This window comes from Saccopteryx bilineata, chromosome 6, assembly GCF_036850765.1.
Source record: "Saccopteryx bilineata isolate mSacBil1 chromosome 6, mSacBil1_pri_phased_curated, whole genome shotgun sequence".
In the NCBI taxonomy this organism is placed as follows: Eukaryota; Metazoa; Chordata; class Mammalia; order Chiroptera; family Emballonuridae; genus Saccopteryx; species Saccopteryx bilineata.
The window spans coordinates 106,651,798-106,675,423 of NC_089495.1; the positions used below are offsets into that span (position 1 = coordinate 106,651,798).

At 36.7% G+C, this 23,626-nt stretch overlaps 1 protein-coding gene across 5 annotated transcripts in view; it reads left to right on the forward strand.

Moving 5' to 3' along the window:
- SETDB2 (SET domain bifurcated histone lysine methyltransferase 2) overlaps positions 1 to 23,626 on the forward strand; it is a 114,196-nt gene that overhangs the window by 19,398 nt on the left and 71,172 nt on the right. For all 5 annotated transcript variants that reach the window (XM_066235299.1, XM_066235300.1, XM_066235297.1 and 2 more), the window contains exons 6-11: positions 10,533 to 11,096; positions 14,997 to 15,113; positions 15,891 to 16,060; positions 17,977 to 18,196; positions 18,740 to 18,836; positions 20,396 to 20,486. In XM_066235299.1, coding sequence (XP_066091396.1) covers positions 10,533 to 11,096; positions 14,997 to 15,113; positions 15,891 to 16,060; positions 17,977 to 18,196; positions 18,740 to 18,836; positions 20,396 to 20,486 — 1,259 coding nt within the window. The remainder of the gene's footprint in view (positions 1 to 10,532; positions 11,097 to 14,996; positions 15,114 to 15,890; positions 16,061 to 17,976; positions 18,197 to 18,739; positions 18,837 to 20,395; positions 20,487 to 23,626) is intronic.

Genomic DNA, 23,626 nt, shown 5'->3' on the forward strand with positions numbered 1-23,626 from the left:
GTAAACCCAGGGTTTTGAACCTGCAGCCTCAGCTTTCCAGGTCAACACTTTATCCACTGTGCCACCACAGGTCAGGCAAGGACTCTCTTTTATATAAATCACTACTAAACAAACTGTTCTCCATCTTATATTTAGATAATTGTATTTTAAACCTAATGCAGGGGTTGGTTTATTCTTAAGTGTCTTCCTTTGTGGTTTAAGTTTGTTATCCTAACTTATCAGAATCCTTTTGAATTTTTAATTTCTTATCTGTTATATTTTCTTGCTAGCTCTCCATTTTGCACAAATATATTAAATAAGCTTCCTAGTCTTTATTGTAGTTCAATGCTAGAGACCGCTTTTTATTATTAGTCTTCAAAAAGAACTGTTCAACCAGTTGTGAATTTATTTACCTTTACCATTATCCCACCTACATTTCTCTTGTCTTACTCAAAAGGCTGTCATGAGAAATCAAGATTCACAAGCATTCCATATCATTACCAAACTTAATCAACTCTTATCAATGAGGATAGTTAGGGTTTTTTGCACTTTTTTTTAAACCTAATTCATGTTGGCTTTTCAAATCATAAGTGCTTAAATGTCACATGCCTGACTACCTCTTCTAGAATGTTTGAGGGATCAATATTAAGTTAATTATTCGGTACTTTCTGGAATGTGTTCCCTTTAAAAAAAATCAGGGCAGTATATTTCCATTTTTCATTCATATTTAAAATTTTTTCAGGACCTTGAGATTTAATTTTTTGGGGCCTAGAATCTTTTATGTTTAAAGAAATTAGCATTCTAAGATCCCTTTTTAACTATCACAAACTTCAGTTCTTTCCTTTCATTTTTGTCTGGTCTTTCCAACTTGAGGACAGTAATAGTTATAGATAGAAACAACAAAGGCAAATTCTTTTTGAGCTTCTCCTTCTCTCTATTATCAGTTCACTTTATATAATTTTCCCCCAACAGATTGTCTTCTTGTTCCAAACATAGCTTAAAAATTTTTGTTTTAGCATTTTTATAAACTTTAGTGTTTTGTGTTTTTTTGACACAGATAGAGAGAGGGACAGATAGGGACAGACAGACTGGAAAGGAGAGAGATGAGAAGCATCAATCTTCATTGTGGCACCTTAGTTGTTCATTGATTGCTTTCTCATATGTGCCCTGACCAGGGGGTGGGGGGGGGAGGGGCTTTCAGCAGACCAAGTGCCCCTTGCTCAAGCCAGCAATCTTGGGCTCAAGCTGATGAGCCTTGCTCAAACCAGATGAGCCTGTGCTCAAGCTGGCGACCTCAGGGTCTCAAACCTGGGTGCTCCATATCCCAGTCCGACACTCTATCCACTGTGCCACTGCCTGGTCAGGCTAAACTTTAGTTCTTAATAGGCTTGAGCCTTTGTGAAAATTTTATTTTGTTCATGTTCTTTTAAAGATCTGAGCATACCAGAGAAATAAAATTGGCTTATCTAATTACTTTCCCATCTCATTGGGATTATTTGTGATTGCATAATCAGAACTTGATTTCCTTAGAACCTGCTATTATGCTATATTCCCACTCAGAGGCTTTGTCCATGAGATTATACCTAACTTTGAGTTGATCTGAGATCTTTTCATGTGAAGGGATGTATCTAAGTAGGCTCAGAATTTTATTCCTTAGCCAGTATGAATTCCAAGGCCACATTTCATACTTGGTTAGAATTATATTTATATAATTCTTTTGTATTTCCACTGCAGATCATGAGTTTATTTCTTGTTTTGCTTTCAGTAGTCAAACCTCTAGAGGCCAGTAGTCACCTAGGCAAGCTGGCAAACTAAATGGTGACTAGCTTAAGCCATGGGTTCTCAACCCCAGCTGAACTGCTCAGTGTCATGGAATTTGTCAGGTGCAAACTGAAGTGAAAGTCTTCGATCTTTCGAAAGTAAACTGGCTTTATTTTTTTCTTCTTGTGTTTAATTTCCACTCCATATAAGTGAGCTATAACATAGATAAATATAAAAAACTTATTCCAGTGATAATTCTTTTACACAGATATCTGCTTTTGTGATGTTAGGAAACCTGGCTTAGTTAAATACTTTTTTGTTAGGAACACACAGCTGGCTTAGAAGTGAAACTCATTAGAGATATACCAGCATGTTTATTGTTACAAATTTTAGTCCAAATTGTTATACATTGTACCAGCAATAACTAACTTGGAGCTGTACTTACTGTCACATGAGAAAATTATATGGAAGTACATTATAAACTGTAAACCACTGTATACTTACTAGTTATTTTTTAAGAACTAAGAAAAGCCCATATACCTTCTCTCTTACATATACCCTGGGTTAATAACTTCATATTCAGAAAAGAACCTTTTGAGTTATCAGATTGGTATTTCATATTCCTCTTTTCCTCAAAAATCAAAATAGGAACTAAAAGTGATCATAGTTAACATAGGGGAAATCATATACTGAGATTTGGAGAAAAAGTTGCCATGAAACCAGTGGGAAAGGTAATTTATTTGGTTATAGCAAGTGGAAAGGGAAGTGAAACATTCACTGTAGATGTATGACTTCAGAGGAAGCAGCTGGTTTCATAACAAAGAACAAAAATCTGTGATACCGTAAGAGAATTTATTACAATGAATACAGGGTGGAACAAAAGGGAGATGTATTCCAGGAAGACAAATAACAGAAATGTTCACAGTTCAAAGTATATTGTAATGTTTTATAAGAAAAATAGTAAAAGTAAAAGGAACTTGGCACTTGATAATCGGGGAAAAGCAATTCCAACCCAGACTTTTGAAAACAAGGAAATATGGGGACTAAAGTAAGTAAATAAGTGAATAAAGACAATTACTAAAGTGGACTAGACCAAAAAAAAATAGAAGTTAAATGAAAGAGTAAAACAAAAGGTTCATTGTAGAGTGTAATTTTTACTATTGAATATATTGTCAGTATTATGTAAAAATACTAAGATGATTGAAGTTATTTAAGAGGCAACATAAACATACCTCATTTCCCCCCTCATTTTTTTTTAATTTTTTAATTTTTTTTTGGTATTTTTCTGAAGTTGGAAACAGGGAGGCAGTCAGACAGACTCCCGCATGCGCCCGACAGGGATCCACCAGGCATGCCCACCAGGGGGCGATGCTCTGCCCATCTGGGGTATTACTCTGTTGCAACCAGAGTCATTCTAGCGCCTGAGGCAGAGGCCACAGAGCCATCCTCAGCGCCTGGGCCAACTTTGCTTCAATGGAGCCTTGGCTGCAGGAGGGGAAGAGAGAGACAGAGAGGAAGGAGAGGGGGAGGGGTGGAGAAGCAGATGGGCGCTTCTCCTGTGTGCCCTGACTGGGAATCGAACCCGGGACTCTTGCACGCCAGGCCGACGCTCTACCGCTGAGCCAACCGGCCAGGGCCTTCCCCCTCATTTTTAGTGTATTAAAGTGCTAATGCATTGTTGTCCACAGATAGTAATATATTAACATTAGTCTTTTAGTTTCATTCTCATCCAGTATTTCTTATTGTCATTTTTAAAATAATGATTTCCTTTTTAAAATTTAAGCATTTATTTATTTATATTCATTTTTAGAGAGAGAGAAGAGAGAATTATTATCTTTTCAAGAAATTTAAAAGCTTGAAAATACATAAAGGTATATAGTAAAACCCATACTCAAACCATCCAGAATTAATAACTATTAACACTTCACTTTATTTTTCTCCAGTCTCTCCCTTTTTTTTTTTTTTTTAATTTACCAATTGTAGAGAGGGAGAAACGGGAGAGAGAGAAAGAGACCGAAACAGCAATCTGTTTCTGTATGTGCCCTGACCGCGGAGATCAAACAGGCTACCTTTACATATCAGGCCATTGCTCTAACCAGCTGAGCTATCCAGCCAGGCATTACCAGACTCTTTCTTTAAAAATAAATAAATAAAACAGTATAATTTCTTTGAGTCAAAACAGTACAATCTAACCATACCTAATTTCTCACCATGACAAGTTCTATTCCCTATCTGAATTTTAGGATTACAGTGGTCCCTCGTCTTATCATGGGGGTTAGGTTCCAGAACCCCCTGCGATAGGCAAAAATCCATGAAGTAGCGACCTTATATTTATTTTATTATTTATATATATTATAAAGCTTTATAACCCTCCCCACGCTCTTATAAACCTTTCCCACACTCTTATAAACACTTCCTATGCTCTTAAACACTTTCTAAATAATTAAGATAATAAATATATAAAAATACCGGTATACCGCAAAATCCCACGATATAGCGAAAAATCCGTGGTACAAAATTAGATATATACAGTACAATTTAAAAATTTGCAATACAATGAGACCGCAAAAAGTGAATTGTGATATGGGAAGGGACGACTGACTTACCAATTATTTCTCTAGTTTATTTTTAAATATTTATATGGTCTGACCTCGGTGTCACAGTGGATAAAATGTCCACCTGGAATACTGAGGTCTCTGGTCAAAGCCCTAAGCTTGCCCAGTCATGGCAAACATATGAGAAGCAACTATGAGTTGAGGTTTCACACTCTTCCCCCCTGCCTTTTTCTTTCTCTCTCCTCTCTCTAAATTCAAGAAATAAAATCTTTAAGAAAAAAATTTTATATGGCCATAAATACTATATAGTATTGTTACTTTTCATTTTTAAATTTTATATAAATATTTATACATGTACCTTCTAGTTTTACTCAGTATTAGGTTAGAGAGATTGATACTAAAGCTTTTTTAAAGCAATATTTATTAATAATTTTTAATTACTAGAATCAATTTAAACATACTTTGGTATATAGCTCAATTTCATTCCCTTTAACTTTTGTTTGGTTTTCCATAAACTGGAGTTAGTACATTCTAATTTATCTATTCCTTTAAGGATGAATAGTTAGAATTTTTCAAATGTTTTCTATTATAAATAGTAGTGCGGGGGTCAATTTTATCCCAGCCTTTCTTTTAAGAAAGTATGCATTGTGAAAGTCACTTGTTGAGATTAAAGGTATAATCTGAGATCTAAAAGATTATCCATAACATAAAAGAAAAGGGGAAAAGGATGAGAAAGATAGAGACTAATGAGTAATTAGTGTTCTTTAGAAAGCTACTAACAGAACACCAATAACTCCAGTGAATTATTGGAGTTATTAACTCCAGTGAATTCTTTCAAAGTTCTTTAGAAATGTAAGAATTTCTAAACACCAGAATTAATTCCCTTTCTTAATAGAGAAAGAAAGACAAGAACTTCAAGCAACGGTGGTAGGATTAGGGCCAATGTGCTCACAAATCCAGGGTAGGAAATCACAATGCCTAAACCAGGACTCATAATTGCTCTAGCAACTAAAAAATGAAAATGCATGTCTTTTCCATTTAAAAGTTTTATACTTTTATAAATATAAAATATAGATATTTTCAATATATTAAAAAATAATGTAAGCCTGCACTACAGAAGCATTTCTCCAAAATATGGAGAAATCTGCCATATTTTGTCCTGAACAACAAGCAAATAAACAAAATGCCAGGAGCTAGAATAAGTGAAGCCAAGGCTATAATCAAACAAGATAACTTCTTTTTTCTCTTTTTTTTTCTCCATTGATATGAGAGAGAGAAAGGACTAGAGAGTGAGAGCAGGGGAGAGGGGAGAGAAAGAAAGAAGAATCAACTTATTATTCCACTTAGTTTGCACCCATTGATTGCTTCTCCCACATGCCATGACCGGGGCTCAAGCGAGTGACCCCACGATTAAACCTGCAACCTCAGCACTCCAGGATGATGCTCTATCCACTGTGCCACCTGCCAGGGCAAAGATAACTTCTGAGTACAAGAAAATACCAAGTCTGGAGGTAAAAGACTTCAGCAGGTGTCACAGAAATGAAAATTACAAACAGGTTAATATTGGTTAAGAAAAGTTTTAGCACCAATCTTAAAGTTTAAATACCTTACAAGTATTGAGACAGAAACAAAAACAAAACATCCAACAAAATAAAAAAAAATCAGGCTAGTACCAGATTTAACCTCTGCAAAAGCTCAAAACACATACCATCCACATGTCCTGTTGGAAAACTTTCAAACAACTTGCTAACCAAAAGCTGATTCAGAATGGAGAATGCAGGATTGAGGAAGACAGTATTTTAGAAATGGCAGTAGCATGGAAACCATCTAAGTATGGAGTTAATTATAATAATGATGAGTCCTTAAACTAGGAGCTATGCAGCCTCTGGCTGGCATGCAAATTTTTTTATATTAATAGTATATTTCTTCATGTCCCCCCCAAAAGTTTAAATACTATTATGCATATAGAGAGTCTAAATAAAATTTTAGTATTCTAATACAAAGAAATAACTCAAAGAGTGAAATGACCAGTAGAATTTATACTAGTTAAGCAAGAATGATTTAGTATTAGAAAATCTGTTATTTTACAGAAGTAGACCTCAGGAATATAAAGCTTTAAAAACCTGGGACGTGGAGGACCCAAGTTCGAAACCCCGAGGTTGCCGGCTTGAGCGTGGGCTCATCTGGTTTGAGCAAGGCTCACCAGCTTGAGCCCGAGGTCTCTGGCTTGAACAGGGGGTCACTCGCTCTGCTGTATAGCTCCCTGGTCAAGGCACATATGAGAAAGCAATCAATGAACAACTAAGGTGCCGCAACGAAGAATTGATGCTTCTCATCTCTCTCCCTTCCTGTCTGTCTATCCCTCTCCGTCCCTCTCTCTGTCTCTTGTCACACACACACACACACACACACAGATTTTAAGAAGTTAATACCAACTATGAGAAATAGAAGAACTTTTTTTAAAGTGGTAGGGAGTATATTTCTCTAAACAACATCCAAATCCTATATATTGATAAAACTCTAGAGGCATTTCCTTTAATTTAAGATTAAAATGGGAATGTGCTGCTGAGGTGACTGGCTTTTGAGAGGGAGGAAGAGCAGGGGCTCAAGTGAAAAATTACAAAGGTTGGTGAGTGTGAACACCCTTGAGGCCAGCTGTGTGTGCTAGCTGGCAACTATCTTAAGATTTGTCCTCCCACAGAGGCCCAATCCTTCCTGATGACTGGCTTTCAGAGGAATGGCTTTCTGGGCTCTGAGAAACACTCCTCAGTTGTAGGAGATACATACAGCTTTCAGGAGGGAGGAACGATTGACAGTAGTAAGCCTTTTTTAGTAACTTGTCTAAGAAAGGAAGATCAGGGGTTTATCTTCATGTGTTGGCTAGAAGAAACAGTAAATTCTCTTGATAGCCGTGAGCTTTCTCAGGCATTTCATGGCGGGGGGGAGTTGGGGTCATTGTAGAGGTATGCCCTTGTGCTGCTAGAAGTCTTGCTAGACTCTGGTTGTCTATTAGTGCAGTGGTTTGGACAGTTCTCACATACAGGTCCGATATATCAGTATTTTTTTATGAGAAAAATATATTTTTATGTGTACTTTGAAAGTTTTATTAGTAAGTCATTTTTAATGTATATTTTTGTGACCTAGTAATTCCTCTTAAAGAAATGAGTACTATGGTAATAATCAGAAATTTGATCAAGGGTTTATGTATAAAGATATTCATCAAGTAGAAACAAAAATTGGAAACAAATGTTTCCAACATTAAAAGATTTATAAATAAATATATACCCTTTAGCTTATTAGCTTATCAGAAATCCAAAAGCATCGAGAGCCATTGATTGTTGAGGCTCTAGTAGGCACTCTTATAAGTTGCTGGCAGGGCTGACCCAATGGAGAACAATTTGTCAATTGTAAATTTATCCTGTGACCTAGTACTTTCACTTCTGGGAATGTATTCTGCAATGATATCTTTACATGATGAAATCGTTACATACAAGGTTATTCATTACCTTATGTTTTTTTTTTTCTTCTCTTTCTAAGTGAGAGGAGTGGAGATAGACAGACTTCTGCATGCGCCCTGACCAGGATCCACCTGGCAAACCCTCATTTGGGGCTGATGCTCCACCCATCTGGGGCCATGCTTGCAACTGAGCTTTTTTTTTTTCAATTAAGTGAGAGACAGGGAGGCAGACTGACAGACTCCCACTCCTACATGCTCTCTGAACTGGGACCCACCCAGCAAGCCCACTGCAGATGATGCTCTGCCCATCTGGGACCACTGCTCCGTTGCTTGGCAACTGAGTTATTTTAGCACTTGAGGTGAGGCCATGGAGCCATCGTCAGTGCCCAAGGCCAATTTGCTTGAACCTTTGAGCCATGGAAGGGAGAGAGAGAGAAAGAACGGTGAGAGGTGGAGAAGCAGATGCTTGCTTCTCCTGTGTGCCCTGGCCAGGAATTGAACCTGGGACTTCTACACACCAGGCCGACCCTCTATCGCTGAGCCAACTGCCCAGGGCGCAACCGAGCTATTTTTAGCGCATGAGGTGGAAGTCCCACAGAGCCATCCTAAATGCCTGGGCTGGTGCACTTAAACCAATCAAGCATGGCTACAGGAGGGGAAGAAAGAGATAGAAGAGGGAGGGAGAGGAGTGGAGAAGCAGATGGTCGCTTCCCCTGTGTACCTGACTGGGAATCGAACCCAGAATGTCCATACACTGGGCCAACACTCTACCACTGAGCTAACCAGCCAGGCCTACATCATGATTTAGAATAGCAAAAGATTAGAAACAACAGAGGACTAATTGAATAAATTGTGGAATTTATGCAGAGGATTATTATACAGCTGGAAGAAGGATAAGGAGCCTCATGTTTATGCATTTGATATGGTAGCCACTAGCTACATGTGGCTATTTAAATTTGAACTAAGGAAAATTAAATAAAATTTAAAATTCAGTTATTTGATCACATGAGCCACATTTTAAGGTACTCAGTATCCACATGTGGCCAGTGGCTGTCCAATTGGACAGCACAGTTACAGGACATTTTTATTGGTGCAGAAAGCTCTGTTGGACAGTGCTGCTTTATATAGTGGGTATAAAAAGTCTTTAAAACACCTTTATGAATTTTATAATAAGTACACCTAAAGATAGACAATATTATGGAAAACAAAACTGAGGTTCTTTGTGAAGGTTAGAACCTGAGATCCAAGTACATATGGAATCTTTTTACAGATTTTTTCTTTTTTTTTTTTTATTTAGAAATTAAATTTAACGGGGTGACACTGATCAACAAGAGCACATAGGTTTCAGGTAAACATTTCTATAGCTTTTGAACTATTGATTATATTGCGTGCCCATCATCCAAAGTCAAATCATTTTCTGTCACCGTATATTTGTCCCTTTTTACTCCCTTACCCCGGTAACTACTCCACTTTTATCTATGCCCATGAGTCTTTTATATCCCATCTATGTGGGGTATATATTTGTCTCGCTTTACTCTAAGAGTAAAAAAAATATATGATTTTTTTTTCTTAAAATCAGTAACTGCCCCATTTTTGCCCATCAGTTTACCATTTTCATATATATCACTATGATACCAGGTGAAGTACATATTATGAAAAAAATTCAGTTGGTAACAATTGTTGAAGGCAAACACAGTGTAAAGGATTCTTGATGAATGAATTATTTTTGGCTAGCCTTTATTGTTTTTTTTGCAGATAGAAGGCTTGAATCAAATATGCCTGAAGATGTAACCTTTTCCACCTATTTATTGAGTGCATGCTCTGAATAACTCTTTTAAGTTTACTGGGTGGGTGCTACAGCAAACTGTTACAGCTGTGACCACAGCTCTCTGGAGTATTCTGAAATTGGTTGTGATATAATAAGAAAAATACTTGATCTTTGTCACAGTGCCTGACACCTAGCTTCTAAAACCTTTGGAACCCCTGAGTGAGAAGAGTGTTTGGCGTGCTAATGAAATGACTCTTGGTGAGCAGCGCCTTGTTAGTTTCAGGATGGGGCCAGGCCACCAAAAAGACTAAACCTTGATTAGATGCTTAAAACTTTCAGCCCTATATTCCGGTGTCCACGGAGGAGAGAAGGGCTAGAGATTCAGATAATCATCAGTGGTTGGTGATCTAATCAATCATGCTTATGTAATGAAATCTCCCTAAAAACCTCTAAACAGCAGGGTTCTTGAAGCTCCCTGGTTGGTGACTACTCAGAGGTGCTGGGAGGGTGGCCCATGGGGAGGGCATGCCATTCCCATTCCCACTTAGTCTTGCTTTATGCATCACTTCCATTTGGCTGTTGCTGAGTTCTGTGAGTCTTTCTACAAATTATCAAACCTGAGGGAGGAGTTTGTGGGAACCCCATGGTCTATCAGAAGTATGGGTACCCGGGTCTTGTATTTTGCATCTGAAATGGGGACACACTTGTGGGATCTGATACTGTGACTCCAGGTAGATAGTGTCAGAATTAAACTGAATTATTGGACACCCAGTTAGAGAAGTGCTGGAAAAAAAAATACATATTTGATGTCTGGATAGAGGGAAATACTCTATACCTTTATATGGCTGCAGAACATAGCATAATGTTTATTTTCAGAGTCTGGCATATTTTTGTGTTTAAGAGGAAAAATAATAGAACTAATTATACTACCTTGGTGTACAGTGTTTTTTTGTTTTTAATGGGGAATTGTACTATAAATTTAAAGTACTAATAAGTAATTAATTTTAAACAGATCTACAAAAAATAAGGAAATTTTCTCTCTGGAAAATAAACCTGAAGACTTAAGAGAAAAGCAGTCATCTTTGAATTTATCTTACCAAACTCATGACTGCTCTGGTTCCTGTCTGACGAAAATACCTCTAACCTTCAAGGGAGGAAACCCTTTGCAGCTACCAATCACGTACCACTTCCAAAGACGACACGCAAAGACAAACTCTCATTCTTCAGCACTCCACGTGAGTTATAAAACCCCTTGTGGAAGGAGTCTGCGAAACATGGAGGAAGTTTTTCGTTACCTGCTTGAGACAGAGTGTAACTTTTTATTTACAGATAACTTTTCTTTCAATACCTATGTTCAGTTAACTCGGAATTACCCAAAGCAAGAAGAAGTTGTTTCTGATCTGGATATTAGCAATGGATTGGAATTGGTGCCCATTTCTTTCTGTAATGAAATTGACAATAGAAAGCTTCCACACTTTAAGTACAGAAAGACTATGTGGCCACGAGCATATTATCTAAACAGCTTTTCCAACATGTTTACTGATTCATGTGACTGTTCTGAGGGCTGCATAGACATGTGAGTAGAATAACATGCCATTTCAAAAAATCTTCTGAATGTAGAGGTACTCGTTAAGAAGTCCTGCTATGTATTAATTTATTTGTCTGTCTAAAACTGTTCACTGAGAATCTAAAATGGAAAGATGCACTCTCATTAGCAACAGAAAACTCTTTACCAGTTATTATTAGTAATTCGAAAATTATTTCCTCCAAGGATAAGTATTTCCTTTAAGCTAGTATCGTAATCATGATAGCAGCAATTACCGCTAATGCCATGTATAGTGCCAGACACTGTGACAATTCCTTTACATACATTTTTAAATTTAATTCCTGCAAAACTCCATGAAGTAGTAAAATTATTTTCATGTTACAAATGAGGAAATTGAGAAGCTAGTTTGTAAGATCATAGGGCAAACAAATTGAAGAGCTATGATTTGAACCCATGCTCTTAACCACTATGTTATTATATGTTGTGTTTTACAAATCATTTCCTTGCAATTTTTTTAGAAAGTTAATGGTGCTTATAATTAGTACTTCTTTTTTTGTGAGAGACAGAGAGAGGGCCAGACAGGGACAGACAGACAGGAAGGGAAAGAGATGAGAAGCATCAGTTCTTCATTGCTGCACCTTTGTTGTTCATTGATTGCTTTCTCATATGTGCCTTGACTGGGGGGCTACAGCAGATCAGATGACCCCTTGCTCAAGCCAGCAACCTTGGGCTTCAAGCCCGTGACTTTTGGGCTGAAGCCAGCAACCTTAGAGTCACATCCATGATCCCACTCTCAAGCCAGCAGCCCTGCGCTCAAGCTGTTGAGCCCGCATTCAAGCCAGATGAACCTGTTCTCAAGCCAGTGACTTTGGGGTTTCGAACCTGGGTTCTCTGCATCCCAGTCTGACGCTCTGTCCATTGTACCACCACCTGGTCAGGCTATAATTAGTACTGTCTTGATTATAACATTGATATTCTATAAAAATATATGAAAACATGTTCTAATGTATTAGGGCTTTGAAACCATTTTGTTTTAAGGGTGTATATAATATACATTTTTTGTAGGTATGCATATATAATATGGAGTTGCATTATATGTACATTTAATGCAAATTTAACTTCTTGTACTAAGCAAAAGAATGAGAGAGATAAAAAGAATAAATAGTATGGAGAGTAGTTTTTAACCACCCTGTCAGTTGGAGCATGAGCTAAGATACACAAATCTGTTACATCATTTTGATTCAGTTCCTTAGGGCCTGTCATAGAGGAAACCTGCCACTGCCAAATTTAATTCTGTTTAAAAGGAAGTTTGTTTTTTTCAAACATTGCATCTAAGTATAACCCAGCCATATCTGGCCAAGCTCAATCTCTTTCAGTACTAGAGAAAAAAACTGACTGTTGGACAATGTTTATTTTATGGTCAGTTTAAAGGATTTTTTTAAAAGAATAATTTGACTATATATAATTTTAGAACACATTAGAGTAAACTCCACCAAATATATTATTTCAAATAGTCACAGCACACAGAAGCATTTAGAACCATGAAGGCAGCTCGAGTCCCAACAAATAAGAGAATTCACACCAAAAGCGTCAGAGAGAAATGTAGAATCTGATCGGAAGAGACTTTATAATGGGTCTGTTTAAAGTGTCCAGTGAGCTAAGTGTAAGCATTCATGAAGTAAGAAAAGGAGGTTATTTTTTAAGAGGTATATATGAAAAAGAACGATTTGGAAATGTGGGAAATAAAACATGGTCATTGAACTAAAAATTGAAATAGATGGACTAAATGTTAGCATTGGTATAGCTGGAGAGAGAATTAGTGGATTGCATGGCAAAAATTAAAATCTCTCAGCATGTAAAGAGATAAAGACATGGGGAAGATAATTTATAGGTTAAAAAATATCGAAGATAAAATAAGAAACTGCAGCATACATCTGCAATGAAGTGAAGAACAACATTTAAAGAGATAATAGCTGAGAATTTTACAGAATTGAAAAAAGACTGGTGTTCTCAGAGTAAAAAAGCCTACTATGTACTAGGAAGGGAAAATAAGATAAACCTAAATATATTGATGGAACTTAAAAAGCACCTGGGGTAAAGAGTAAATTTCAGACAAGAGGAAAAGAGGGAAAATAGACTGACAACACACTATTAATCAGAAATAATAGAACAAAAAAAGAAGCTATTAGATTAAAATACTGAAGGAAAATAAATGTAACGCTAGAATACCACACCAAGCTAGTCAGTCATTTGACAAGGGAGAGAGGGGTGTTCAAGCAATTACACAGAAATGGAAGAGGTGCATACCTCTTTTCCAGCAATAGTTCTTTTACGTATATCAAGAGCATTATTTTCTAAGCTATAGATTTAGTGAGATATAAAATCATGTCAAGGGTTGTAGCTAGCATTTTTTAAAGTAAATAGTACAAAAAAGTACACAAGTGCATCACTCATGACAAGGGTCAAGTTTCATGGTACTATTATTGTTTTAGTTTATGCACATGCACACTTATATAAATACATATGCTTGTATAGGATCATGAAAATGTATCTTCTACCATGGATCATAATCAAAATGTTTGAAAGCTACTACTCTAGAGATACTTACACATGTACATAAAAATTAGATGTTCATTGCAGCATTTGTTATATTGAAAACTTGAAGCAATGTAATTGTGTACCAAGCAATTTACTTAAGCAGCATAATTAATTGTACATCTAAGTGCTGTGGAAAAGTTTAAAGGAATTAACTAGATTTGAATATTACATGGATTGGGCTCAAAATCATAATATTGAAAGACAAAGCAAGTTGTAGGATAATAACTATAGTAAATATTCAAAAACAGTGCAATTATTGTTTGTAGATATATATATATATTTAAAAGTATAAAGGATGCAGCACCAAACCTTTTGAGAGTTTAGTTTTAACTGTAATGTTTAGTTTTTTTATTTTTTACAGATCATTTAACAGTGTATATGTTTTAAATTATGTATATAGGTAAAAGGAGGACTAAACAAAATGATGTCAGTTAATTCTTTATGGTAGAACTATATGTAAGTGTTTATTATATTTGTATTTTTCTGTACTTGGAAACTTTGCAAACAAAATTGTATCAAAAACAACTTTAGATTTCTATATCTGTAAATAGAATCCAGATTAATGAACTTTATATTTTTTTCTTTTGCAAACAGTAGCCACCACTCTTATGCATGCATGTATTATGTATATACAGAAAAATACAGAAGAGAATCATCAAAGAAAAGACCTCAGAGTCACTTGTTGAACAAAGGAGATAGATCCAGAGATTTTAACCAGCTCACCAGTAGTCACAAATCCAGTTTACAGCTGAAATATTCAGGTTCCTTACTCCCTATCAAGTTATAAGTCTCTGTCATGTTAGAATCATTTAAATAGAGGGAAAACATTTTTATGGTTGTATGTCCCTTGTTTAGCAACATTATAAAAAAACAAATTATAGTAACCAGATCCACAGTATCAGTTTCCCCAGTGTGTTTTCATGTCATTGGAAAGAACGATAATCTAAGACATCAGCAAAGCTGTTTACACCCTTTTGAGTTTGACACATGTAAGTTTATCCATTATAAGAGAGTGGATCTAGGCGACTATTCACAAACAAGTTTCTGCTGGATGGGAAATGAAAGGAATTCATTTTGAAAAGTTAAAACTTATCTAGTTAAGTATTTATTTCATGAACAAGTAGAGGTATGGGGCAGTTTATAATTGTTGGTAAACTTTTGGTAGAGAGTCTCTTTAAAGAGATTTATTTAGGGAGAAGTTCAACTGTCCATGAGACTAACAACTGTTCTAAATACAATTTCATCATTTACTATATCATTTACACTATTATCAAGACAGTCTCTATTTGGTGTTTTTTTATTCTGACTTCTTCATCGCTGATTCCTTTTTAGAGCAAAATGTGCATGTCTTCAAATGACAGCAAGGAATGCTGAGACTTACCCCTTGTCGAGAGATAAAATAACCACTGGATATAAATATAAAAGACTACAGAGACACATACCTACTGGGTAAGATACCTTGAGGATTTGTTGCAGGATGTTTGTGTCTTTGAAGGTGGATACTTTATTATTGTGGCCTATAGTCTTATAGATGTTAAATCTTAAATTTTTTATACCAAAGATCTAAATTAAGGAATTAAAAAACAACTATATATTGTTCTTGGAAATGGAAGTCAGAGATCACACATGTATCAAGTATAGTATACTTGAACGGAACACTCATCTGCTTTGAGTCTGGCTCTAATCTCTCTAGAGTTATCCTACTTTGGGCAGTTCTTTCCCCATTAAGAAATATCCTGTGCAAAGCTCTTCTAAGAATTGGGAATTTTCAACCTTCCAAGTCTGTTATTAAAAAATAAACAAACAGACTGTTTTTCTTCCTAGACATTCGCTTCCCAGACATTTCCTTCTTAGATATTCCTAGACATTTTAAAGAGCTAATATATATTCACTGTGTGCCAGGTATTGTCCCAAGCACCTTGTGAACGTTGACTCCTTTAATCTTCACAAAACAACTCGATGATGTACACACACACACACACACACAGCCCACTATCATGTAATCCCCATTTTTAAAGTGGAAGATTGAAGCACAGAAAGGTTAACTAACTCATACCAGATCACACATCTAGTAAGTGCTGGAGCTGTGGGGCAACATGGGCGTGCTAGTTCCAGGAGCTTTCCTTCAAACCTAGTCTGTGATTATTAGCAAGGTAGCAACGTAAACTGTTTTTGGTTTTAATTTAGGATATCTGGTTGATTTTCTTCTGCATATTTTATTGACAGCATTTATGAATGCAGCTTCTTGTGCAAGTGTAATCGGCAAATATGTCAAAATCGAGTTGTTCAGCATGGAACACAAGTGAGCCTACAGGTGTTTAAAACTGAGAAGAAGGGATGGGGTGTACGCTGCCTACATGACATTGACAGAGGGACATTTGTTTGCACTTATTCAGGTAAAGCAAAGGTTTATTTTCAAATTACTATATGGTATGATTTACATTTCTGACTCTCCATTTTACTAGTCAGGGCTATTGAGATCTTACAGCAAGGATAGGACTAAATATATAGGAGCAACAACAGAAGAAGGGAAGTGAGTTAGGAAATTGAGTACTTAAGGGAAGAGAAGTCTTAGGAGGCACCAGATGTTCCAGAAAGAAAAGGTTCAGAGATAAAACCTGGGTTATTGTGTGAGGTGCATTTCTTTTGTCTTTGTGGCTATAGATGATTTGGGGTAAGATAAAGAAAAGACTTTTTAAATAGGAAAACTAAATTACTGAATTATCAGTCAAAGACTACCTTATTTAAAGTTTGAGCAATTAGAATTTAATAGGGTAATTTTCTAATAAATACTTACATGTGGTGATTCAGGGACTGATTTTAGGCAATATACTCTATTTCAGAGACTCAAGAGTTTCCCACATTCTGAGTGAAACGTCCCCATCAAAGTGTTAAAGTTGTGCGGTTACTGGTTCTTTAGGGCCACAGCCCCCAGGACAGTAGTCTTGGCCATTTACCCCAGAGTATCAGGCAAAAATGCTCACTCTGGCCCTGACCTGTTGGCTCAGTGGTAGAGCGTCGGCCTGGCATGCAGAAGTCCCAGGTTCGATTCCCGGCCAGGGCACACAGGAGAAGCGCCCAGCTGCTTCTCCACCCCTACCCCTCTCCTTCCTCTCTGTCTCTCTCTTCCCCTCCCGCAGCCGAGGCTCCATTGGAGCAAGGATGGCCTGGGCGCTGGGGATGGCTCCTTGGCCTCTGCCCTAGGTGCTAGAGTGGCTCTGGTCGCAACAGAGTGACCCCCGGGAGGGGCAGAGCATCGCCCCTGGTGGGCGTGCCGAGTGGATCCCGGTCGGGCACATGCGGGAGTCTGTCTGACTGTCTCTCCCCGTTTCCAGTCAGAAAAATACAAAAAAAAAAAAAAAAAATGTTCACTCTGTTTGTTTACCAGGAAATGAGGACGGTTGAGGAAACATAGCTCTAGAGCCCGTCTAAAGGAACTGTGCTAGACTGCATCTTTGCAGCTAGGCAGCAGGGGCCGGAGCAACCCTCCTCATTTGAATTTCCAGGTTCACTTCATTGAGGCAAGAACTGTCAGAATTCAGAATAGTCACACTTGGCTCCCTGCCACATACCACTTACACACAAATTGCCCAGCCAGTCATCTCTTATATTTCTCAAAATAACTCGTTAATGAAAGTCAACTGCCTATAAATTGCCAAATAGTGTCCAGGAAATATTGTCTTTATCTGCATTGCTAGAAAATGCAACTAAGGTATCTGATCCAGCTGCTTTGACTTGGCAATTATAATTTTGATTCCCTTGGAAAAATAATGCATAAACTTTAGGCCAAGATTAAATTATTAAATTAATAAAATTAGATTTAAATTAATTAAATTAGACCAAGATTTTAATGTTATACTAGGACTTAATATAAGAACAATAGGCACATATCACCGCAGATTTAAATAGGTCACTTTATAAAAAGAGTATTAATTTTAAATGATATAGCATGTTTAGATACAAAATCTGCAATGTTAAGGCTAAAGTTCTCCTCTCTGATTATCTGGAATGCTTTCTGTTGTATATTTTTTATATGATTATAGCTAAATCTCTTCTCTTCTATGGTATACCAAAACAGACAAGTGCTTTTTTAAAATGTCTTATATTTTTTCATATACTGAAAGATATGCAGTCTCTTGATGGTCTTTTATTATTTCTTGCAGTAGTTTTCTAGGATGTTAAGGTGTTTATCCTCATCCAGAAATAACGCACGCCACATAGGGTTCTTTAGTAATGGAGTGAAATAGAGATTTTTGTTGCTTAGCAATGCTGTATTATCTTTTGTCTTGTTAAACTTTTTTCTTTCTGTTAGGAAGATTACTAAGCAGATCTAAAACGGAGAAACCTGAAGCTGTTGGTGAAAATAGAAAAGAAGAAAATATTATGGAAAATATGTTTTCAAAAAAGAGGAAAATAGAAGTTGTAGATTGTGAGGTTGAAGTTATCCCATTAGAATTGGAAACATATCCTGGAAGTGCTGAAACTGGAGAGTGTCCACCTACGTTCCCTGACAACCCAGAAGAGCCTGCTCTGTAAGTAAGGTCTTCCCATCAGAAATTGATCTGTGTCATTGTTCAAGGATGGTTGTCCTCCCTCTTTCCCTCCCTCCCTCCCTCCCTCCCTCCCTCCCTCCCTCCCTCCCTCCCTTCCTTCCTTCCTTCCCCCCACTCCTGTATACCTCCTATATATAAAATTGCTTCACAATTTTCAGTTTAACACTGAGAAATCTGATACTGAGATTTAAAAATCTAGCCAACATACTTTATTTCCTCAGTGTTCCATTTCTGGAGTTTTACATTTAAAAACTTTAATACTTTAATCAGATTCTTTATGGGTGGTGTACTTTACAGTTCCTTTTATTTTCTATCACCATTCTATTTCCAGTGCTTTTCTTTTTTTTTAACATTTTAAAATGTGATTGATTTACTTTAAAATATGATTGTATTCTCTTCTGGTAAGGGTCAAGAGTAGATATGTTATTACTTAGATTAATTTCTAATGGATATTTCTATAACATTGATGTTATCTGTATTTCAAGATCTAGTAAAGAGAATAACATTTTTTCTTCTTTTCAGAGAAGTGAATTGTAGCAATATTTCAAGAATTCGGTATCATTCAGTCATTAGAACTCCGAAGACCAAGATAGCCATTAGACAACCTGATGGGAAAAAGGTGGTAAAAACTGCAAAATGTGGATGGACCCCTTCTGAGAACATTAACTAATATCTCAATTTTCTATCTTTTACTTAGATCAAATTGTTTGTGCTCCTTTACAACGTGTAGGATTTCTTTACTATTTTGGAATGGTTATACTGTTGAAGCATTAATGACTACATTTTATTTACTTTGTATCTTTCCTCCACGGCGGTTGGCATGTTCCCAAATTTTTAAGAAGAATGTTGATCATGATTTGACAGTGTGTTGTGCTGAGACTGAGAGCTATCCAGTTCTGAGAATTTGTAAAAGCTCAAGTGTTTAAATTGATAATAATAAGAAAAACATTAAGAAAAAGGATGGAGTAATTTAGGTTAAGGAGATAAGGTTGTGAGATGCATTAAAAAGAAGAGGTGCAACCTAAGGAAAGGTCATCCATAAAGCAACATTTTACATGGAAAGCTCTCAAGGTACACTTTTCAATCTGAACTGAGGGAAATAACTAGTCAGGGATGGTAACTTAGAAGCAGAGAAAGATGCAGCAAAAAAGGAGAAGCAGACTGATTGGTGTGCAAATTTTGCCCTCTGCCTACTAGCCTACACTAAGAGCCTCCTCAGTATCGCATGGTTATGAAAATACTGGGCTGTGGGTTTGACCTCTAGCTCTGCTACTTCTTAGCCAGGTGACATCTCCTTGTCTACATGTCTTTATATGTTAAATGGGTATAATAGTATATAAATCAGTTTAGAAGATTAAATGAAATAAACTTCAGAAACCTATAGTACCATGCTCAGTACTCAGCTAAGTGCTCAATAAATGTTGACTATTTAGTACTTGAATAACAGTAATGGTGAGCATTTATTTAGCAGTTACCATGCATCGTGCTAAGCAGATAACTCTTTTTAAAAGTTATTACTGTCCTGGCGGGTTAGCTCAGTCAGTTAGAAGGTCATTCCAAAACACCAAGGTTGCAGGTTCAATCCCCGGTCAGGACACATATAGGAAGTGACCAGTGAATGCACAGCTAAGTAGAACAACAAATGAATGCTTCTCCCTCGCTCGCTCGCTCTCTCCCTTTCTCCCTCCCTCTCCCATTCTCTCTCCCAGTCTAAAATCAATTTAAAAAACAGTACCATTTTAAGTGACTGCAGTATCTACAATGTATATAGACAACTTCTTTAACATTTTTTAGAGGTATCAATAGAAATTAGCCAGAGTGTTTTTATCATTGTATGTTGTATGTTTTTATCATTGTATGATTAATAGCTTTGTATCAGAGTTGAGGGATACAAACAGATGTTTTTAAATTTTATTTTGAATTTTAATGCCTAAAGAATGGCTTGACTTTTTATAGTCTTTTTAGCTGGAGCTTAATAATATGCCTACAAAGTAAAACACAGCCAAAAGGGCTTCATCACTTCTAAGTTTCCTTATGATGTCAGCTTTGAGGCTTTTAAAACACTAATGTAGTAGCTACAGCCTGTGAAACTTGACACTTATTGCAAGAGGTCTGACTGCTAGATTAAATTCTTTTTTTCTTACCTAGAAAGTAACATCTTCCTTGTTTTCTTTTAAGGGATTTGCTTCCTTAAAATGTGTCACTTCTGAAAATGATGGATTTAAACCAACCCTACTACATCTGAACTCCAAAGCCAAGGAAATGAAAAGTAAGCTTTGTTTAACTCTGTGCCTGCATCATCTGCCTTTTTGTCTGTCTTGCTAAGTATCTGTGACTCATTTTCTCAGACTCTGAAACTACATGCTGTGTTCATCACAAATTCATACGGTTTGTAGGCTAGATCTAAACTACCACCTAAATAGGTATGGCCCATGAGCTAAGATAATTTACCTCTTTAAATAACTGATAAAAATTAGATGAGTAATATTTTATGATACTTGAAATTATATGAAACTTGTGTCCATAAAGTTTTATTGAAAGATAGCTATACTCATTCATTTACATATTGTCTCTACTTTCACAGTACAGCAACGGAGTTAAAAAATCATGACAGAGACCATATGGCCAAAGAAAGCCTAAAATATTTACTCTTTGGCCCCTTACAGAAGTTTGATGCCACCAATAACCTGACATGTGGCAGGAAGGAGTAGAGTGGACAACTCATAGTCTACATCGTCTATAGTGTTAACTATGACTTTGAAAGCAGCTATTTCCTAACTCTTTGTTTGTGGCTTCTTTAAAAATAAAGACACAGCATTTCCTGCAATATTACAGCCAGCTCTGGGGATTCTCAGCAAAAAGTGAAACTATTGCTACCCTGAGTATTTCAGTGTTACCAGCCCTGTCATAGTCAATACAACTTGACAAACCTGGGTTTTGGTACTTATATCCCTCAGTGGGGAGACATTGCTGAGAGATGACCCCTTTTGAAGAACTGGTAGGCCTTTACCTCTTCTCCCATTGAGCTTCCTTCTGTCTGCACCCCCAGTACCCTACCTGGTCTTACAGGACAGAGACTGAAGGAGGCGTGGCAGCTCCTAGACTGAAAAGGTCTCAAGAAAAGGCATTTATGTATTATAATTGCTTTGTCATTTTAGGGGAGGAAAAATCTTTTTCTCTAACCATCCTAGGTTGTCTGGCTGGGGCCCTGTGAATTATTAGGCTGACAAAACACACACCTTGTATTACCATTACCATGTATGTTGCACATGTAACACATGGGAGTGTTATAGTCCCCCTTATCCACTGTTTTTATTCCATGGTTTCAGTTACCAAGTCTAACCACAGCCTGGAAATATTGAATGGAAAATTCCAGAAATAAACAATTTATAAGGTTTTTAATTGTGTACCCTTCTGAGTAGCATGATGAAATCTCACGCCATCACACTCCATCCTACCCAGGACATAAATCATCCCTTTGTCTGAGGTATCCATGGTATATATGCTGCTTGCCCATTAGTCATTTAGTAGCCATCTCTGTAATCAGATTAACTGTTGTAATATTGCAGTGATTGTGTTCAAGTAACCCATATAGTAGCCTAATGTTACATCACAGTGCCCACATCATTCACCTCATCTCATCACGTAGACATTGTATCATCTCATATCACAAGAAGAAGGGTGAGTACATTACAATAAGCTATTTTGAGAGAGAACATATTCATAAAACTTTTATTACGGTATATTTTATTATTAGTTATTGTTAATATTTTACTATGCCTAATTTATAAGTTAAACTTTATCATAGTTATGTATGTATAGGGAAGAACATATTTATAGGATTTAGTACTATTCACAGTTTCAGGCACCCACTAGGAATCTTAGAATTTATCTCCCGCAGACACAGGGGACTGCTGTACTCAGAAATGAATAGCTCAAAGGAGGTGGTTTAGAATTCTGACTTATCTAGAATAAATAAATTAGCCAAAGAACAATAAATTTTTAGAGGTGTGGCAAAATAAAAGAAAAGGACCTTTAGTCTATAGGGGTGGCAAATTGTGGGAAGGCATCTGAAGGGGAAACCAGTGGTAGATATAGACTGGTTAGTAGTTTTTGTAGGTTTCTCTGGTTCAGTATCCAGGGTGATAAAGGTCTAAAGTTATATCCAGTGATTATGTCCTGGTAGGAGGAGGAACACCTTTGTAAATTTATGTCCTGCTTTTAGGCAGAGAACTTTTCCTGCTTATACTACATAAATAATTCTTATGTCAAAGAGGCATATTTGGAGATGACATATCCTGATTTCTTTCACCATTTTAATGCATGTGAACCATAATGAGTACTGTTGCTTTTGGTTCTTTTGTTATTTTCATTAACCAGTACAATGTTTATAGTGGGCACTAAAAAAAAATTAGTTATGTACTGTTAGGGCTTACAAGTAATCTATGATTAAAGTATGAGTACATATAGAAACAGTAGCCAGCAATAGTAATGATTAAATTGAGAACATTGATTTTAGAAAAATATAATTTGTTTATGCCACTGAGTTGACACCAGGCCTTTTTTTTTTTTTTTTTACAGGGACAGAGAGAGAGTCAGAGAGAGGGATAGATAGGGACAGACAGACAGGAACAGAGAGAGATGAGAAGCATCAATCATCAGTTTTTCGTTGCAACACCTTAGTTGTTCATTGATTGCCTTCTCATACATGCCTTGACTGCGGGCCCTCAGCAGACCGAGTAACCCCTTGCTTGAGGCAGCGACCTTGGGTCCAAGCTGGTGAGCTCAGGGTCTCGAACCTGGATCCTTCCGCATCCCAGTCCAACACTATCCACTGCGCCACCGCCTGGTCAGGCGGCACAAGGCTTTTTAAAAATAAATGATTTTGCCTATTTTACTTGACATGCATTTGTACTTTTGAATAACCTAAAAATTATTTATAAAAATTATTAAGCAGTTCATATTCTCAAGTATTACTGTTTGTAAAAATGTGATTATAGAATGGTCATCTAGAAAAACACCAAGCACTGATTTGTACAAAGCCTGTAGCACTATCGTTGCTGTAAAGGGTGACTTCAACAGTGTCTTTTCAGGCCTTTGATTGGTATGTAGCATTCCCTATGCACCATTGTTAAAGCTGTTTAGAATATACTTAAATGCAGATTCCCCAACTAAAGAGAGGTAAGTCAGTTTGTGAAGAGTAGAGACTAAATATAGTAACAAGTCCTCGCGGGTAACTCAGTTAGTTAGAGCATCATCCTGATACACCAAGGGTATAGGTTCGATCTTCAGTCAGGGCACATTCAAGAATCAACCAATGAATGTGTAAATAAGTGGAACAACAAATTGATGTTTCTCTGTTCCTTCCTCTCTCTCTAAAATCAATAAATTAAAAAAAAATTGTGTGTG